This window comes from Plectropomus leopardus, chromosome 2 (assembly GCF_026936395.1).
Source record: "Plectropomus leopardus strain MGB_pleo_1.0 chromosome 2, ASM2693639v1, whole genome shotgun sequence".
Lineage (NCBI taxonomy): Eukaryota > Metazoa > Chordata > Actinopteri > Perciformes > Serranidae > Plectropomus > Plectropomus leopardus.
This window is the reverse complement of record NC_142177.1, coordinates 25,211,537-25,233,377: the sequence shown is the minus strand read 5'-3', so window position 1 is coordinate 25,233,377 and position 21,841 is coordinate 25,211,537. Positions and strand designations below refer to the sequence as shown.

Genomic DNA, 21,841 nt, shown 5'->3' with positions numbered 1-21,841 from the left:
TGAATTCAACATCAGGGCAAGTGAGAATATTCTGTATAACCTGTGAGTTTGCCATCTATATATCTAGAAAAAATGTGATTAACCTTAAAAGGTGCTCTGGATGAGTGTATGTGCATACGGCCCTACTTCTCTCATATGATATCAATACTATCATTTTATTTCTATACCATATAGTACCTGCAATGTGTTGTCTGCACTTTCCCATTTATTCCCAAAAACAAAGTTAGTCATTTACTATTAAAGACTAAATTAGCAAACAAAATGTTTATAAGTAATGCGTATTGGAACAGAAGGAGAGGAAATCAGTGAAAATGGGCCTTAGATGGGTGAAATTCGATCAAGTCTAATGGGCAAAATGACAGCATGAGAGGGACAGCAAACAAAGAAGATAAAAGAGGTTGCTCAGAGGAGGACAGGTGTAAAATGTGTGCGAGGGCCCTTTCTTAAACCCAGCTGGTGCAAAGTGGTGCACAGCACATTGCAACGGTCATTGCTATTAGTTTCAGACCAACACAGTTGTCATTTCAACAACCTGTGCCCACTTAATGTATGTAGAAAATGTACTTGCGCCCAACTGTGTGCCCCTGGGAGTGTAGGTCCTGCTTTAAATGAGGTTTGACTAGGCGCATTGGTGCCGTTTTGAAACAGTAGACAGTGATACCACCATTGACCAAAAAAAAAAAAAAACCTGGTCATTTACACATGAGGAGCAGCATAACTTTATTATTTCAGAAGTCGTACGTTTAGTTCTGTTTCCCCTGTCAAGTTAATAACTGCAGTTTTTAGTTTTGCTGCTTAAATGTCCCATGAGATTTTCTGCAGTGACATTACTTCTCTTACTGCATTACTCTCAACAGAAAACCGTTGCTTGTCCAATTTGCTGAATCTGTAACTGTAACTGTAAAAGGGAATGGGAGATGACACTCTAATTGGCTAGCCAAAGTGGAGTGGGACACCCTTAAATGCACATGTACCATCTACTTTAGACCATGCACTATAGATTGTTAAAATAGTGTTCAGATTAAAGTGTTCAGATAATTGAGAGGCAAGGAGGAGAGGATGTGATCTTGGCTCTTAATCTGCAAATTAACTCTCATCTGACATTTTAAAAAGGGTTACCTAAGGTCTTTACTTTAATAACATCTGATGCTATTCTGTTGCAGTGATGCTTGCAATGAAAAGCCAGACCTCCACAAGTTTTTATAACTAAACTCATCGTCCTAGAGCCAGTTGTTACAGTGCTGGATGTGAACAGTGAAGGTTTGCACATAGATGAATAATTGCTTACTGCCAGGAAAGTTGATCTTATCCATTGCACTCAAACAATCTACAGATGGGCCATAAAGTATTGGCCTCCAATCAGACAATAGATTGGAGGGAAACATTGACGGGTAAACTGAATGATCCCTGGCACTTCCTTATGATTGAATTTCTCCTAAATCTTTCTGTTCTTCAAAGTACAGCCAATCTGTTAATTTTTCTGGCAGGCTGATACATAAACAGTCGAGCTAAGAACTGAGCGATATATAAAAAAAAAAAACTTAAAATATGTTTTGGGATTAGGCAAGCAAGCAAATTCATTCAATCACTTCAGCAATAGTGGAGATATTCGAGGATGAATGTTGTATTGTTATACACAAAGAGTCACTCACTGCACGAGCAAGAATCTCTGCTTCTCAGTTTCCTTTGGGAGCATTTCAAAGTCACTCTCCTCAGAGCTGGAAAATAAAAAACAGAGAGTCCTTGCTTCACATACTTTGGGCTGATTGATGTTGCAGTTATTATAAAGGGAGCCCCGTGAGAAACATAGACTCTTACTATTTATTACACCTGAGCGCTGAGCTGTAACCCTTCCTACTCTGTCATTCCTGTATGCTTATAACACCATAAGGAAATTTTGTGCAGCAACTGGCTTCTCTTTCATTTCACTAAGTAATTCTTGGAAAAGGAGGCATTTCAGATAGGCCTGGAAACTGGTAATTCAGCTAATTCTACTGCGTCAGAGGCTTGGATAAATCAGGACCTTGTCTTGCCCAGTATTGACACAGGCCTGTTCTCTGTTGCTTGAAAAGCTGTCACTGTCTGTGCACGGTGAACACTTCACAATCCAGACTTTTACTCACCTGAGCACTGCGGAGTTCCACCTCGACGACCAAAGGATCCAACAAGCAGGACGTATAGAGGGCTCTCTGTAAAGAAAAAATGTGCACAGGGTTGGAAAGCTGTTTTCATAATGAAGGTTTATACAAATTATTGGACATAGAAAAGTCTATAAAAGGAGTGGGAAGATTGAACTTTCAGAAACACAAGTGAGAATTTCACTGTGAATTTAAGCTGTTCATTACGTGTACTTCTAAATCTAAAAAATAAAAGCTCAGATGTAACACTGCTTCCCTGACCTTGCAACAACAATCACACACAACCAGAATTTCTCAATCAGTGCTTCTATTCTCAGACTTTTGAGGCCATTTCAATGTGTCATTATGAAACCCAACAATCTGGGCAGTAATTGTGCAGACATGGAGACTTCAGTGGGACACAGAGCCAAAGTCTAATTGGTTTAACAACCTTCTGCCAGTCTGAGACTTAATCACAGAAACAATGCTGCTTCATTCTGAGCGAGCCACAAAACTAATTGAAGCATTTTTGTGATTGCCTGGCACATTACAGGTAAGAGCTGTATACATATGCAATAAGTGTTTAAATACTGTACTGTGCTCAGGCACAACTGCACCTATAATCTGTGTAACATTCCTGTGCAGACCATTCAGCCACACCTCAAATAAGTTAAGTAGTCAAATAAATATTTAGATGCATAAACTAACATAAACATAACACTTCAGCAGATAATGCTAAAGCAGAATCTGCGACAAAACAAGAGAATGAGAGAGAATCAAACAAAGAGAAGGTGGGTAAAGAGAAATTTTGATCTGATTAAACTGCCCCAAACAGTGATTGTCCAATGACTCAAATAATTGCCCCCATTTGAGTCACTGTGTCTTCAAAGTTGTGAAATTCACTAAAAAGGTAAATTTACAGTAATTTTCCTATTGTCATTACTGTGAAGGAGACCAAGCAGTTAGGCAGTGGGTTTAACTAAAGACAACACTTGTGTGGTTGCCCCCAGGCCCACAACGTAGAAGATCCAGTTAGTTTTATACCCAGAAGTCGAACTTTTTTTGGCCTCATGCGCCACTGAGCAGTTTTAATAGGAACGAACAGGGCCCAGCCTCCAACGCTGTGTCCAGTTCTCTTCATACATCCATGGGCTGTAGTAAGAGCCTTTCCAAAAACAAACAACTCACTAGCAAAATTGAAAGGAATAAAAAAGGAGGTGTGTTTATGTCATAGATTTTTAAAATATCTACATAGTAGATGACAAGATGGCATTTATCATTCCAATGGAATTGCTCGCTGGCGCGTACGCCAAAAAAGTTTTTTAGCTTCCGGATTTTATTTTGTGGTATGTGGTCCACTGAATATGGGCAGAAGTGTTTCTCCTGCTGGCCCTAACCCCAAGTTTCCACTCAGCTAATGGACTTTATATTGTGATGGTGTAACAGATTTTTAAAGCCTTTTCTTGGCTTTCTTAAATATAAAACATTAATTAACCAAAAACAAAAAAGTAATAATTGACCTTGTTTGCAGTTCAAGTTTTCCTGACAACAGTTTTATACTTGGTGGCCTGTGGGGAAAATGCTTTTTGGGCCGCAGTGGATTTATTCCCAATGGACTGGGGAAAAATTGAAAGCAAAGCTGAGCTGCTTTCCTGGGGGCCTGTTTCAGACCAAAGAGGCTGATAGTGCAGCCAGGTAGTAGCTGGTGGGGAGGTCACGAAATCAGTCACAGCTATATCTATTGGATATGTCTAACTACCTTTCTAGTTTCATAACCTAACCCAGTGTTACTTTCTAGTCCAACAGATAGCAAGTCATTAGTTAGCTACATTGTTGTAAGCCTATGCATCTAACCCTTGTCTTTCTTGTCCATGTATAAGTAAAGCATCTAAACAGGGTTGTGTTTGAATAAAATGGGCTTAACAGTACAATCTCATATTTTTCCTTTTCATCCTTATGATACTAGGGCTACCTGGCACTACACTGCAACAAGAGAACACATTGTTTATTTAAATGCAGCTGAAGACACGTAAACAACTCATAGAGCTAATGCTAATGTCATCTTAATGAGCGTGCTAGTTTATCTAACGTTTAAGATGATTAAATATGCTAGTGACAAATGTCATTTTTACTGACAAAATTGACAGTTGTAGACTAGAGTTGAGAAACTGACTTATCTTCTCGTGTTTGAAATCAGGGACGTGTTTCATGAATTTTGAGTTGTAAATCTGCCACGTTCATCGTTGAAAACTGTGTGATGAATGGACAGCTCAACAGCATTAACTAAGAGAGGTGGGGCTGGGCAATCAGCAAAGTCAGTTGAGTAATTACTAGACATAACTCAGGATTATTTTAGCATCTGTACATATTGCTACTCAGCAAAAGCAGTTCATCTGTGTCTGTGAGCGTTTGCTTTCACAGAATTACCTTCACTGCACTGTTAATTCAAAAGTCCAGTAAAATAAACAGGGTATAATGGTCTTGCTAATGGAGCGGATCTAATAAAAATGTACATTTATGCAGGAGAATGCAGTATTATGACTGCAGCCAAGGATGGTTTATTTCCCTAGCTGGAACTGAGGCTCTCATCAAACATTTGCTGTACTGAACTTGTGTGTTTGGAGGAGCAAACAGAGCATCTAGGGCTAGCCACATTTCATCCCAGCCGTCAGAGTTTGTGCAGCGTCAGAAAATACCTCAGCACCAGAGCTGAGTTTACCTGTGGAAACATCATAAACAGGGGGACTTTTTAAATCCCCAGATCCTGGCCCACTCAAAGAAAATAGAGCTGCCAGAGAGGGAATTTCACTTTCTACTCCCACAATAAACCTGCAGTTGGATTAAGTTTCCAGAGTGGGGGGTAGAATCATCACAACTGGCACCCTTGCAAACGTCAACGGCTCTTTTTCTTTTCTGCACTGTTTGGAACCAAAACACAGGGAGGATATGTTTGTCATCCCTCCGCTCAAACATTCCCACTCCCACCTCCTCCTCCTCCTTCATCTTAAGACACATGAAAATGACCCAGATGAAACCGAATATGGGCTCATCAGCACTGAAATGCCTTCTTATGAGACGACTATTGTACCTATCGATTAGAAAAGCACCTGCAAAATGTCTGGAGAAGCTCAAATAACCATAATTTTCCCTCAACACCAGATATAACGATTAATCACTAAGAAAAAAATTCCAATTAACTTGCTACTCAGCCAGTCAAATGGCCACCCAGTGCATCAATTAGGCATCTACTGGAAGAAGTAAATCAGTTATTTGTTCCACACACAGGCTTCACTGACCGTTAAGTCAACTACAGTCAATGAAGCGAGCATAGACACCAACACGTTCAGGAAACAGTGCCCATTTTGGCATTTTCCCCATCAAGGTCTTTAACAAGAGCATGGACACACACACAGGCATGTGCCCGCACACACACACACACACATTAAATAGGGAGTTTGAGGTCCTCCCCCAGGAAATTTTGATTGTCAAACACTTAATTTTCCTTTATTCTGGTGAGTGTTTATGTATCAGTTTGTGCCTTTTCTAGAATTTATGCTGGAAATATCTTTTATCTTGTCAAAATAAAAGACCTCTGGGGGAGACAACTGCGCATGCTTGAGATACTGAGGGAAGAAATCTACACGATCTGTACTGAATAATTTATCAAATTCTTATGTTAGATCTTAAAAGACATCACCAACATAATGAGAAAACAGCTGCATAAATAAACAAATAAATAAATAATCATGCAAAAGGTAAATGTGTAGTTTTGCCAACAGTCAGCTAACACCACATTATTGGTCATTTTTGTGTCTTATTTTAGTTGTATTAAATGTGCTGCAAATCCTATTCCCCAATGCTGGTGAAAAAACCACTCCTGGCCATCGAAATAACCTCATTTTGTTTTTGTCATTTTCTTTTTTTCTCTAGTCATGTAACACCAATTATTATTAAATATTTGCATCTTCCTACTGCATAGACAGCCCAGTTTTTTTTAAAAGACTTCCTATCCAGCAGTGAAATACTTCTTTAACTCCAGTATCAAAACTCAACTCCCTTTCCTCAAATCACCAGACATCTTCTCTCTGATCTCTTTGACCTGTTTTCATGTGAGTTACTGGAAAATGCCTCATCTGACTCACCACAGGTGAACAGAGCAGCCATTCAACTAATTTCTCAAGTTATTTACTGGAGCTCTGCCACCGGCCGATTAGAGCTCACTGGTCTAACAAACTAATCCACTGAGGGGGGTCCATGCTGGAGCTTTGAAACACTCTGTACCCGCACAGTCAGGTGCTAAACAGATGAGGCTGAAATGCTATATTTTAAGGTAGAGAGTTAAATTAAGTTTTTGACACGTAAAAGAGTCAAAATTTGAAATAAGTGAACAAGTGTGGTGGTATAGTGGTACAGTAATATGACGTGAAAATCCACCCCTTTCTTGACACTTCTTGTGGTATATTTTTTCCACAACTGTACTTTCACACAACAGTACTGTCCATCAGAAACATTACGCTCGTTTAAAAAAGAAAAACACGGAACCAAAAACAGCAGATTTCTCTTTTAAAAATTAAACCCCCACTTTGTGTGACTAAGTCCATTATGCTGGAATAAGCCCATTAAAAACAGATGATAATGCCAGCGCTGCCATGCTGGATACCTCCGACTTGTTTGGCAAGAAATTCCTGATTCATTTTGTTTAATGGTGCACTATAATCAGCTTAGAGGATTGTTGCTCTTTTGCTGGAAAGGTCGACATGCATTTCTTCCACAAGGGGGCCTTTTAATCTGAGGCTTTGCAGTGTTACACTGTTATACAGTACACTGAATATTGGTCCTTAGGAATGCTTGTTGCCTGGTTAAACACACACACACACACACACACACACACACACACACACACACACACACACACACACACACACACACACACACACACACACACACACACACATCGTTCACCACAATACACAGTCTCTCTTTAGGTGCCTATGAATTGCACTCTCACACACACAGCACACTCATTCCCTACAGGATACCAAAATATAACGCTGCTTCACTATTTCCAGCTCACACACACACACCTCTCTGTGTAAGAGATTCATATTCACAGACACATGTTATGAATAACTGAAACCACAGGACAAATATGCCAATGTGTACTTGGTTTTCTTTTTATCTATTTAAGAGTTATCACCACCATATGTACAGCTTATAAACTGAACACTGCCCTTTTGTCCAGCCATGCAAGTAGCCCTCTCTGCTGGCCCAGTGACCTGCTTCCTGCCTTCCCAAGCAGCCCTGATCATGGCCTTAAGTGCTTCTCCTCTCAGCTGGAGGTGGAGTGGATTACAGATGACTGCAGAGCTGTATTAAGGTGGCTTTCAACCCTTTCTGGTGGCAGGAGGAGTGCACAGGCCTTGATAGCAAGATGATCCAAACCAGTATGAAGAGAGATACAGAGAAACTCACATTACCATAAGATGGGAGGAAATAAAGGAGAAACAGATAGATTTCATGTGGTACCTCTGGAGTTTTTTACCACCAGTAGCACTAAGGAACTAGAGTCTGTATTGCGATGGGATCACTCCATGATTCAATGATCCATGGCTTAAAACGAATGTTGAGTGGGGCGCCAATGGCCTTTCACTTTCTTCCTACTCCCCTACTTCTGGCCCCATCACTTGGACCACACCCATGTTGGACCTCAACCTTTGTTTTGATCTCAACTACTGACCTGTAAAGTTTTGTGACTGTACCTCGCACAGATGCAAGGATATGGTTGAAAAACAAAATCTGTCCACTGACAGACAAGAGATATAAGTGGCAGTGGTACCGTACTTCCTAAATTCTTAAATCTGCATAAAATTATTCTGATTGATGGACCACTTGGGGGCAAAAAAACTTCAAAATGAAGACACAGTAAAACTCTAAAATGACTTATGTGTTACCAAATTGGATACTTCACACAATGCAGCAGCAACAGTGGTGTTTTTATTTCTATCTGATAAAATCCCCCAAATCATCTTATTGCTCTGGTTTGATCCACTTACTCTTAAGAATGGTTTAAGTCTAAGGTGTTTTTTCTGAAACTGCTACAAAAAAAAAAAAGTCTGCAGCAGATGGTGAAAGCTGTAAGACTTAACCACACAACAAACCAAATCAGTGAGGTAAAAAATACTAATAGTTGCATAGAGCCACAGAGCCGGCTGTCAGTTCTCAGTGAGTTCAATGCAGCAAGCAAACTTTTTATAATTTATTTGAAGTTAATAACAAAGTTATTGTTTAATAGAGCTTTAAGTAACATTTCATGTTAGTGCACATGCATCCCCATGTTTTCTATCCTTTTCTCCCATGTAGCATCTTTATATCCTTTGCAGCACATGTTGAATAAAGTCAGATTTAACAGACAGTTACTGTTAATTAATACATAAATCTATAAATAAAAATGTATGCATAATGCCATGAGAATAACTGGCTTGAGTTAGTTTATTAAGAGCTTTTCTGCGAAGAAACAAAAAATTGGGTGCCAGAGTTATGCAGCCAGCCTCTACAACTCTACCACGTCATATTAAGCTTGGTGGATCTATTTAATGAAAGCAAGACACTTTCATACATGATTGAAAACATATTGTGTCGTCTGTTCCTATTCATCTGTCTTGTTTTTGTCTGAAATGTGCAATGAAGAAAATGTACATGACAAAATCCACATGTAATAAACAACACAGGCTGAAATCAAATCCACTCACACTTTGGTTTCAGTGTTGAGTTTGCTCTTCCCCAGTGACTTCACATTTGAACAGTGAATGAAACCTTCAGCCCACTTACACATGTCGTGCAAAATGAAGGAGTGTGCGGCAGTGCAGTCTGGTGAACATGTGGTGAAACTAAAGTCTCTAATCTGCACTGTTGTCAAATGTCTGCTGGACTATAAATCCCATCACAAAGCAAAGATAAGGCAGTGATCTTGTTAAAATGAATAACAGATAACGGACTTTACAGGTCCAGTCTATCGGGGTGTATATAGGCAGAAATGGAGTATAATCTTTAGTACTATGTTTTCATTAGTGTGTAATCACCTTCACAGAGTCCGACATGTTGTTTCTACAGTAGCACAGAACAGACAAACCAAACACGATGGGGCCATTAACATTTTAGTGTTTCACGTCGGACATCATACCGCTACACACTGGGCACATGGGAAAAAAATAATATTTAGTAAACTCACTAGGAGATCCCACTAAATCCTACACAAGGGACCTTTAAAATACTCAGCTTTGGGGGGCATAGACAAATGCAGCACTGGCTCAGTAAAAACAACTGTTTTTCGTTACACTATCCCCGCTGAATATATTGTTACTGGTCACCAAAACACAACAAGATTTGTTATTTTTTAGTCTAGAACAGTGGCCTGCAGCTTGGCAGGATCTCATTTTGGTGGCACATCTTCCACCATCCGCTTTCATCTCCCATCGGTAATGTAACCTTATATTACGTCACATTAGAGGTGTTAAATGTATGACAGCGCAAAGGTAACATGTTCGTGATTTGCAGAAATGTACAATGCCACATTTTCTTCTGGCAAATAGGCTGAACATTTTACTGTCTTGTAGTTATTTTTCCCTACCAGGTGCTTTTAAACATCTTATTTCGTGACACTGTGCCCAATAGTTCCTTGTGTAAACTGGATAACATTTTTTTCTGACCTCCCCCTGTTATGAGATACAGTTCAGGTCACATTTTTGGCTAGCGGTTGTTTTTCTAAACTTACCCCACAATCAGAGCTCAATCCAAACCCTCCTCTATCTGAGCCATCAAAAAACACCTTTAAACGGCCCTCGGCAGGTCAGCCAACTGCACAGTCCCAGTCTCCTTTTAGACCCCTGGAGCCTGCTCAGTGTGGGGGAGTCTGTAAACACATCTGCCATCACCTCTCTCTTTCTCTCTCTCTCTCTCTCTCTCTCTCTCTCTCTCTCTCTCTATCTCTATCTCTCTCTCTCCACCATCACTTACTTGACTCTCTTACTCTTCCTTTTTACTCATTTTTCCTTAACCTTACTCACCTTCCTTAATATCACCCCACATATCACATGCTACAGCTACCTCCTACATCTTGTTCATCTTGCTGTCCCAAATCCACCTCCAATCCTCACTGTGATCTCTACCCTCAGCCCTCTTTTTCATCGTATCCTGTCTCTCACCTCTTAGCTCTCTGTGTCCAGCTCTTATCCATTTGTCTCCCTGTACAAGCTTCTTCTTACATGTCCTGCAGTTGGAGCCATCCTGTCCTTTAAGCAAAAGCACATCAATGTAAAAATACTCCATTATAAGTCAAAGCTCTGTACTAAAAATGTTACTTGTGTAAATATATTAGTTTTACCAGCAAAATGTACTTTTAAGTATCAAAAAGAAAAGGGCTATAAGAATGATCCAGTGTTAAATTATGTTATTTTTTTGTTCTTGTATCATTATTACTGAATAAGCAGCTTTTTATTGAGCTATTGTAGATGTTTATATGAAAACCTTTTATATACAGTTGGGTCGTTTATTCTATTAGTACTCATTTTAGGCAGCCTCAGTGTCTCTGAGTCAAACGCTGAATGTAATAGGTATTGAGTAATATTTTGCACTGCATCCACTTTTCTTAATGTCTGTGGTGATTTATTGTATGATTTTGTGTGTTTGTATATATTTTATAATTTTGTGTCTATGTATTAAACATAGTTCTAAAATAAATGCATTGGAGTGAAAAGCACAAAAATCCCACTAAAATTCTGTGAGTATAAGAATAAAGTGAAGGATGGAAATAGTGTAATGCTGTGCAAGTATCTAAAAATGTTACTTCAGTACAGTAATTTCCTGCTCCTTGTTATACCTACCATTTCTAAGTCTTTTACTGACCGCCTCCTACTTAATGACTCCATCCCTACTTTGCCCTTTCTTCACTTCTCGCCTCAACCCCCTCCTCTTCTTCTTATCCTACCAAGATCTCATACCACACTCTACACCACTCTCTCTCTCTATACTTTTTCTCTTTACTTTAGAGCTCAGGGTTCATGTCTGCCTTAATGGGTTTCCTGCCTAAACGTAAGCAAACCTCAATCCCTCATATTTATTTATTTTAATTATGTCATGACAAGACTCTATTTTCAAGCTGTTCAAAAAAGATAAGACATGGTGCAAATAATCTCTAAAAAGTAAGGCAAATAATACATTACATAACAGAAGGGGACAGGTTTGCATATTCGTACTAGTGAAGAGTATGAACAGCTATCAGCCATCATGGCCATGACAGTTGGTTCCCTAGAAAAACTGCGGCAATTATCTGACTTTTTGAGATGTGACCTCAGTCTGAACAGCCATAAGACCTGTATCTCAGTTCAATGCATCTTTTACATCTATCTAGAACGACATCCTTCTATAAAATGAAGAAAACATGGCAATTGAGAATTGCCATTGGTAGAGAGAGAGACTGACAAAGCTCTTTGTCTCATTCACCCACTGGCCGTGCTAACTGTGTATAAAAATACTTAAAATACTTCCGAATAAGGTTAACTTGCTCATTCTGTCGCTCCTGGAGTCAGTGTGTAAAAACACAGACAGTGCCACTCTGCCATTGCAACCCAATTTGTGGTCGAAGGTGTCATAAGTAACCAAAATAAAGTGCTATTTTTTTCGATTCTTTCACAGCTGTTGAAAACAATCAGAAATTGCACATGGTCATTGAGAATTGCCATGGGCAGAGACTAACAAAGTCCTTTGCCTCATTTACCCACCGCCTGTGCCTCTTTTGTGATGTCTTGTTGTTCTTTTGGGCATGTGGGCCACATCAGGGCCATGACCAGTTAACATTGGAGTCTGACAGTGGCCACATTTTAAATGATAATGTGAGCAGCAACATTAAAAACAAATAAATCAAGAAAAAAATCAAACTTGAGCACTTAGGCTTGCAGTGTGAATGTAGTGTATGTTCTTATTCACGGTCATATCTCCACAGTATATTCCCTATCCATTACCCGTACCCAACCCATCCATCCCCTCTCTCCATAGCCCCCTCTGCCCTTCTCGTCTCCCAAGCTTTGCCATCTCTCGGCATTCCTCAGGTCCGCCACACAGAGTCCCATTGTGTCAGTGGGTTAGGGAGGGAGCGCACAGTCCAACCTCTCACCATGTGCTGCCGCTGGACTCACCTTAGGAGACCACAAACTACTGTACAGCTTTTACACACATACAGTCACACGCACACATACACACACACCTTGCCTCTTTCTGTCTCCACTTCCTCCCTCATTTCCATCTCTCTCCTCCATCTCCGATTCCACAATTCGTTCACTTTTCTTCCGCTCACACTTCCACTGCTTTTGGAACTGAGCCACCATCAACAGGCTACAGCCTCCTTTTTTCAAAACCAGTGTTTATAGCCAAACATCACTGCTCAAAAAGGCTATTGATGAGACTCTTTCAAAGCAGTGAGCAAGCATACCTTAAGGAGGAGGAGGAGGAGGGATGGAAGGAAGGGAGGGATGAGGGGGAGGTATATTTTGAGGGGCCATGTTCTCCTGTATAAAATACCTGAGGTGCCAGAGGGAAGACCTCCACCCTGTCCTGCCACTCAAACTGGGTCCAAAATAGCCAAGTAAAGAAGGCTGTTCCAGTTAAAGGCTGTATTGAAGAGAATCACAGCGTCCTGGCCTGCTGCTAATCAACAATTTTTGCATTCAGCATTGATGTGAAAACGGGAGAGGTTTCACTGTCATTTGTTTATTTATTACTTTGACTTTGAAAGATATTTGTGGGCCTCTAAATGTCATTTTTTTTAAAGACAACCAGGTAAATTCAGGCTTGTTCTCCAAAAATGTCAGTAAAAAGTAGCTTTACCATAAATTTCCTTTATATAGAGTTTCTGGTGTTACATTTCTTGTATGAACGTTTTTGGCCACTTGGAGGCAGCAAAAACAAGCTATAACACAACACTGACACATTATGTCCCTATAAAATTGATAAAGGGAACTTGTTAGCAAACAACTCCTTAAGCCAGCCCAGCTGCCAGAAATAAATGCTGGCATCGTATGCTTCTGCATATCACAAATATGTATTTGTACATTTCATATGTATCATGTCAAGGTTTCTAATGTATAGGGCTGCCCCTTTAAAGTAGCAATTCGAATCATCAGTTAGAGACCCCTCAGTTGTCTGAGACTGCATCAAGTTGAGCAGTAGTTTTTTTGTTGCTGTTGTTGTTGCTTTGTTTCCTCCAGTCAGTGTGCTGTGCAGTGTGCTTCTTGGGACGTTTCGATCTCCAGATTTTGCTGTGGAGTGAGTACTCTTGACTTTCACAATATTATCTCATTAAGTAGCTGCGGCACAGAGGAGATACTTGGCATGGAGGGAGAGACAGACTGCTCTTCTGTCTAGAGGTGGTGGGATTACAGCTCACAGCAAGGTAATACGCTGAAGTCTGGCTTTTGTCTGCGAAAAAATTAGCATATTTATTATATTATGTGAATGCCACTGCCACACTGTACTGTACAGTCCACTGAGTCTGTTCAAACTTTACATGGAAAACAAAACAAATCTTGGAATATTCATATTGAACAGCCAAGTCAGGTGGCTATGGCCCTCCCTGGACCCCCTTGGGAGGACTATACCTGCATTAAGTACAGAACTTTTGTGAATGTACTTAATGATGTGCTTACTCTCCAACACTGGTAATTCAATTAAATGTGCAACACAAAGCAGAATTTTTTCATTAATTTCTTCTCCTTTTGTAATTTTATTTATAGAGGCATAATCAAATCCTTTTAGGGCAACAACAAGGGAAAGTCTGTGCAAACTTTTTGTGGTGCAAGAATTGACCCATTTCACTGGCCTCAAGGTTAATGAGTTCAATTGGACCCATTTCATTTGAGAGATTATCACGTGTGACTCAGAAACATAATTCTGTAAGACTCTGAGAGTCCAGAAGGGCCAGCAGTCTGAACAACAATGTTGTTTTTTCACTGCTAAAAAGCTTTATATGTTATATCTCCACACTTTTTTGTGTAAATTTAAAAAAAGAGTATAGAGTCAAGCCTTTACTACTCTGATATTTCAGTCTCCAATTCAACAAAAAAAGGCTATAATCTATATTGTATCTCATAATAATGAAGGGCTCATGAACATCATACACACACCAACAAATGCCACTGGCACACATACAAACGCTGTCTTACTCTGCACACATGCACACTCTGCACAATCAGTCTGAGTCCAGCATTCCTGAGAGGCTTAGATGCCGGCTGAAAAGAATGAGCAGCCACACAGAGGGATCTCCTCACGAGATAGAGAGCCATGTGGCCTGCTTTCAGCCAGATTATAGAGTCGGCCAGAGCTCTCAGCGTGACCTGAGGACTGGAAGGATAGAGCTGGGAGAAAGAGAGAAATACACGAGTATCACTTTTCAAAACAGGCAGATTAGCGTGTGCTGTTACAGTATGTTGTTATCATAATTTACTTCTGTCTGCTGCGTAACGCTTATTTACTGCTAAGGGTTTGAGATAGACAGCGATATGCACTGGAAGATAGGACAATTTTAATTCATTTATTTAAGCAGTAAAGCCCAATGTCCAAACTAAACAAACACAAGGGCATTATAATAAATGATTGAAACAGATTAATTTAACACTTTTACTGTGGGAAAAATACTTTTATAATGCACTTCCATGGTATTTTGCTTTAGGCTCACATCCACACCAAGTCTCTTCTTGTCCGAAACAATTATCAGCTGCAGTTCCCCAATAAAATACAATAATTATAAACACTTGTCATTAAAGACAAATAACTTCAGTTTCCTGAAATTCTTTGGTCTTGAAGTTAAAAACCTGCTCTCTCAGGACTCATTCATCACTCTCAAAACAAATGGTTGGTTGTTTTCTGATCACAAATATGTCTTTTAAAAGATTAGTTCAAAGAGAAGGTAGTCTTTTTGGATAAACAATTTTTTTTATGCTCATACTGAATTACATATTTGAACGTGGTGTGTGCATTAATGATATTATAAGTTGAACTTTGCAAGGTGTAATTTATCTCCTAAAATAATGCCAGGTGGCCACATGTTAACATAAAGCAGAATAAATAACAAAAGCAGGGCCATAGACTATGTACAAGAACATAGCACTTCTGACTTAACCAAGAAGTTTCTACATGAATCATCTGAAGATTTTAGTTTGATTTACTGCTCAGCGTCATCTTTTTCACCATTACTTGAGCCAGAAAAGCAAAACAAAGCCACCAAAGACAAAAATGGCCACCAAAACACACATTAGAAGAAGTAAAATTAGCTGGAGAGAAGTTACCCAGTGACTTCATCAGTCTTTTCTTAGATTCACCATGAGAGGAACTGCAGATTACTGTAATGTGCGTCTGCACTGGCTTCACCACTCAGCCATGGTGGTTGCTTCTCAGACCACACATGGCAGTTTTAACATGTCCTTAAAGTGCATCCTGAGAACCCGAATCTGCCCTAATACATATAAATGTGAACTGGAGGAGATGAAGGTCTAATTATTCTATGCATTGTTCTCAATTTCAAACTAAAATCTATATCTGGTCATGGTGTCTTAATTGGGAAACATGAAAGGATCTTTAGAACATGCTGCCTTTGTACCATTTTGCAGTCTCAATTTTAATTGGACTTTTACATCACAATCAGTTTCCGTAAATTAGAAAAGATTTCACTGGTAACCTCAGACAAAGACAAATAAGCCTGCCGGTGATCCTAGAGACCGTCAATTGGGTTTGCTATATTTGACACATCAGAAAATGTATAAACGCTTCAGCAGCAAAAAATATGCTAAACTGTATGAATATACTGTACTGTATGTGGGACCATAACTGTGTGTTTTTCTATGTTTCTGTGCTCTTTTTTTAGGTATGTGTCTTTGCATTTATATCTACATTTTTGTCAGTGTTGCTGCGGTAAGTTCAACATTCAACTCTGTGGTTTCTCCTCCTCTGTGAGGGTCTGACTGATGACTATTGGTCGCCTCTCCCTGCAAGCAATTAGTAACCACTGACTATGTGATACAACAACCCAAATCAACGGCTGCACCAGTTGGGGATCTTTATTGACAGATTTAAAGAGTTGTCACTTCTCTGATACTCAATGCCCTTAGCTGAATTTCCAGGTGTTAATACCTCAATTAACTTTATTTTTGGCTCATAAATCTATTTGAGACATAATATTAGACGAAGAATTAAAACTCAAAGGTAGAAATATTTTTTTTGGGCCTGTGTACTGGTAAAACCTGGAGGGCGCTGGAGCCAAACATCCATCAAAACGGTTGACTACATGATGTCAGCACTTCTCTGCGGAAACACAAAGTGCATAAGAGAACCGCTAGCTGGACTCATGCAACAAGACTCCTTGTCCAAGAGGGCATGAGGCCGAGGATCTCATTTGAGTGTGAGGAATGTACATATTTGGGAACGGTCTGGTGTCTTGTATATGTGAGTGTGTGTCTTTGTATGCCACTGCCTTCCTGCATGACTAAGCGCATGTTTGTGTGTGTCTGTGTGAATGTGCACAAGGATGCTTGTAAGTGGGCGGGGGGTCGGGAGTGCAGCATTGTGACAGTGCTGGCTTTTATTGATTCAGCTGGGGCGAGAGAGCTGCAAATGTCAGAAGTACTACAGGCCAGTGTCCAAAGGATTTCCACCACAAAATTTACTTCAAAACTTCATTCTGCACAAACTCCCTGCACAACTGGTCATTGGTGTGAAATATTCATACATTTAAAACAATATCACGTTAAGGAGAAGATAAGGCCAAACTGCATTTCAGTTTATATGCTATACCATCCATATAGATGAAGTATTTTACCAATCCTAAAGGGAAAGTGCTGCAAGTAACAAAGCACTCTACAGTGACACTATTCCACACAATTCCTGTAATTTCAGCAGATCCACTGCAGCAAGTTTCAGAGGCTTCTCACTAACTTATGGTAGAAACAAAAATATTAATGAAAAATGAACATTTTAACTAAATCTGCATGTCCACGCCCAGCGCAATCGTCCCTCCCAGCTCCCTTACAATCAAGATGGCAGCGAAGATACAAATAACTGGGAGTAATTCATCTATTAATGTGCCTTATTTTTGTGGATCATAACATATCAGGTATGGAATTAATCTGCAGATGTCCAGGTTTGAATTAAGACCAAACCTTACTATGGATGTCAGTTTCAGAGCTACAACAAAAACCAAAATGTGTCCCTCAACAGACAATTAGGTGTGTTGTTTTCAGGTGAGCTACTAACTTATGGTTCCTACTGGCTGGTTAAGGGGGTGAGGAGTAAGTAGTGAATGACGGCATAAAACAGTCCATAAAAAAGGTTTTTCAACAATTATAGATCACTGCCACCATTAGAGGACCTCAAGCATACAGCCATAAATGTGAACACAAACTATTAGGCTGACTGGTCCAGTAGTTTGTAAGGTAACACACAGAGACACACACACATATGACCAAACACATGATAAAACAACTAAAATTTTAGCTTCCAATACTAAAAACTAGAACCTAAAAACTAAGATACTCCAGCTCTTGGAATATAAAATTATGCCTGGGGAGTCTAGTGTACTGTACATTGTTTTGTATTGGCTGGCATGTTGATTCATTAGAATTGATGAATATTGGGAATAACTGCACGGTGAATCTTCACACAGGTGTGTACAGTTATGTAACACAGAGTGCAATACTGAGATATAATAATAAATATTCATTGCTCTAAGCTTCAAACTGAAAAGTTTTCTTGGGGGATTGTTTGAGGTAAAGCCTGTACTGGTTTAGCTTTGAGGAACTATTTCCCATTTTTTCTACTCCCTGATCCTGTTTTCTTTGTCATTTCTCCTCAGACCTGCAGGGGCACAGCAGCTGGGCCGACCACAGCTGCCTGTTTAGTGCTTGAGTTTATTAAGAAAGTGATTCCAGATGGGAGTCAGGATGAGCTGAGGTGGGGAGATCCTTCACAGCTTTTCAAAGGGGCATGACAGCTCAGACTCGAAGAGACGCTGCCCAGTCAGTGTGGGTGGTTGTGCAGAAAGTGTGCAAAAGTAAAGAAAGAAGTGGATAAATAAATAGAAAGATGAGCAGAGACAAAGACAGAAAGGGAAAAAAAGTGCCTGGGGAACAATCTAGTTTGTTTACTGATCACAAAATCCTTTCAGTCACTCCAGTGCAGCGACACTGAGGATGTCCCACAACAGGACACAGAGAACCCACAGCTCTTCTGTTTTTCATTAACACTCGAGGTTACCTTTTTTCTGTCTCTAACGCAGTCCAGCTTGAGGCACCGGGAATCAGTTCATCTTTCCAGCACACAGGCACAGCGCTCAATGTGTCTTTGTTTTCCAGAGGAGAACTGTCCTCCTTCTCTTGAAATTGGGGTCTGTTTCTTTTGGAAAAACTCCCTCAAAGTCAGAGCTGTCATGGATGCAACTGTGCCAAGAGTTTATATATTTTCCACAACACCTTAAACAGGAGGGAGAGAAATCTACTATTTATCCCTCTCTCTCTCTCTCTCTCACTCTCTTTTCCCCACTTCTTCCCTTTTTCTCTCCCTCTCTATGCTCCTGGATGTATGTCGATCCCATCATTCATGGATTTTGGCCGGTAGCTGCAGTGCAGTTATATGTGGAACATTCCATTAACAGCAGCTGACAGTATTTGCCTTGTGATTATGCAACCGTTCACAACACAACAATATTCTGAACTTTTGAAGCATTTCTGATAATTTTATACTGTTGCAAAGAAATTTAATGATTCATTTAGCTGTATAATGGCAGCAAATGATGAGAAACCTGTACCTTTATTTTACACTTTTCATTCCGGGTACCATATTGAAAAGGAAAAGTACATAGGAAATATACTTATTTGCTTTTTTGCCATGACTTAGATGAGAAGGTTGATACCTCTCTAGTGTCTGTGCAATAAATATGAAGCTATAGCCATCAGCCTCGCTTAGCATAAAGCCCTGAAACAGCTAGCTTGGCTCTTTCTAGAGATAAAAAATCCACCCACCAGTGCTACAAAAGTTCATTAATATGCACATTATTGTCACTGTGAGGTTGCCAGGCACTCAACGGTGACTCCTGAAATTACAGCGCCGGGACCCACAGCTCCCCATACATAACTGGCACAAAACTTCTGTAAAACTACAACTTGTGAACTTTATAGGTGCTGGAAGGCAGATTGTTTTTGTTACTTTTGGACACAGCCAGGCTAGCCATTTTCCCCTGTTTCCAGTCTTTGCGCTAAGCTAAGCTAACAGGCTGTTGGCCATAACTTCATTACTATCAAATAAACATGTGAGTGCTCTCAAACCTCTCATCAGAGGATTGAGAGCAAGGAAGAGAATAAGTGTATTTACCAAAATGTAAAATTATTCCTTTGTAGGTTATACAACAGTATTAATATAGCTGCAAACTATTTGCTATGTAAAGATAAAGTTTAACCACACCACAGACATTCATGTGGTGTTCACATTCAACACTGCCAACAAAGACTCTCTGGCACCCACAAACTCAGAGCTCTCTCGGTAAAACACCACCTCCTGCTCCTACGCAGAATCATCGAGCCCATCCTCCTGTACTGCGCCACCTGCCATGCTCACCATCACCAATAATAAGCTCACCAGCATATCCTCTAAAATAATTGGTCCCCCACTCCCGACCTGACAGCTCTCACTGACACCACCATCACCTGTAGAGCACTGATCAAAGCCCGCCACCCTTGTAACCCCCCCCCCCAACTCATGCTTCATCCTCCTCCCATTTGGCTGCAGATAGAGGCAAAACTCCATCGATCCAATAGATTTGTGTTCATGTTTACTGTGATGTTTCTGTCTGTGTACATCCTGTGTGTTTAACTGTTTCTGAGTGTTATCTGAACAGACTGTGCAAACAAATTTCCTCCTTAAAGGACAATGAACAATCTGAATCTAATGACATCCTGAGCAAGGGATGAATTCATGCTCCCTCTGTGTGTGTATGCGTGTGTGTGTGTTCCTGTGTGGGTGCACCCCACTTGCAAGAAATTCACACTCTGTACTGTGTTCATATGGCGGTTACCACTGATACAGGCGTTCTGACCTAAGTAAGCCTTACATGCACTTTCAGGTTCCCCACGTTAAACACCATTGTTAGCACTGTTCATGCTTCATTCCAGATTGTGGGCTGCATGGCCACCACTATTACGTTGGGAAAAAAAATTGGGGGGAAAAAAAATAGAAAGACCTGTGGGCTGCTCTCACTTAATTTTGGAATAGCCCTCCTGATCAGGGATTTCACAGTCCCAAAATTGTCTACAGCCTTCCTACTGCACCAGCCATCGTCACCTCCCCCCACTCCTTCAAGTGGATTGGTCCGTCAAGTAATGTCAGAGTTCAAGTAGAAGATTTTAAGCGGAAAATAAATAAAATCAAGAGAAGAGCGGAGTATGAGGAATAAAAACACAAATGGGATGGATAAAGGATGTTAAAAGCAAAAAGGTGGAGCATGGGGTGGGGAAGCAACAGGGCCAGTCCAGAGGAAAATTGCCAGGGTTGAATTTTGTTTCCAGTTCGAATCTGTTCAGCTGCCGTCTCAGCCACCTTCAGGTTGAGAGCTGAGCGCAGGAAATCCCAGCCCAGACTCATAGACTCAATGTCTTCTAGAGAGTTGCTTTAATGCAGATATCCAGTAGTCTCTATTTTAGCTTTTTCTTTATTTGACTCAAATTACTTTGGAATTCCTCTTTTTTTGGCAAAACTTAGTTTTTCATATAAAATTGGCATGTACGTTATTGCACTACGAGCCAAGTTGTCTCCACAACCGTCCCATTTAACAGGGCGCTGAATGACTGGCATGGACTGAATACACACCCCCTGAAATGTAACTTCAGGGATAAAAAACAGGCGCTCTTTGACTTAATGGCATGTTTTCAGTCAAGTATCTGTCATCTGAAGTTCTGGCGTGCTTTAACCCCACTATTACCCCCCTAAAAAGGAGACGCTGTGATTGGTGGATTACCCAACCTACTGTAGGCTGTGCAGCATGACCCTATTATCAAAATATACAAGAATACTTGCCTCATTCAAAGGCTGGTGTACCAGTGGCTTTTTATAGGTCCTCGTGTTCAAATAAAGTTTGGTGAAGTCTGAGAAGAAAGTGGCCATTTATATGTATACAGTAGTGTGTGTATGAGTTTACTCTTGTGAGTGTGTGAGACAGATGAAGAGAGAGAGAGGACTGTCTGAATCTGTGTACTGTATGTTCCCTGCAACATGACACCAATTAATGTGACTGACGGCCTTATAATTATTCCCACATGTAGGTGTGGTGAGTTAAAGCTCGGGTCGCTGTGACTTCCTGTCATTTGATGGGTAATTTTCTGGTTAAAGAGGTGGTGGTCTCACTTTGATATTTTTCTTTTTCATCACCATAATTGATAGCTTCAGGAAGATGCACAGCAATGATATTCATCCAGAGTCTGGAAGCAAAATCTAACCCAAAAAAAAAAGGATCCATACAGAAGAGAGACCAGAGGTACAAGACATGGTGACTATGTGTTTCCTTGATCTTTAGTTTTTTTGAGTGAACCATGTCAAAAAGTTTATCACTGCAACCTGTCAAATGTGTGAAGGGCCACCATCGGTCAGGGAGGCCCAGCATGTTGAGGTCATCTTATACAGCTGTTGCCCTAAAAAAA

The 21,841-nt window shown here is 40.2% G+C and overlaps 1 protein-coding gene across 5 annotated transcripts in view; it reads right to left on the bottom strand.

Moving 5' to 3' along the window:
- The window catches only part of LOC148190220 (uncharacterized), an 85,575-nt gene that overhangs the window by 18,863 nt on the left and 44,871 nt on the right, over positions 1-21,841 (bottom strand). For 3 of the 5 annotated variants that reach the window (XM_088089160.1, XM_088089165.1, XM_088089170.1), the window contains exons 3-4: positions 2,124-2,189; positions 1,653-1,718 (exon numbers count right to left, since the gene is read on the bottom strand). In XM_088089160.1, coding sequence (XP_087945286.1) covers positions 1,653-1,718; positions 2,124-2,189 — 132 coding nt within the window. The remainder of the gene's footprint in view (positions 1-1,652; positions 1,719-2,123; positions 2,190-21,841) is intronic. The other 2 variants (XM_088089172.1, XM_088089171.1) reach the window with 1 other exon arrangement.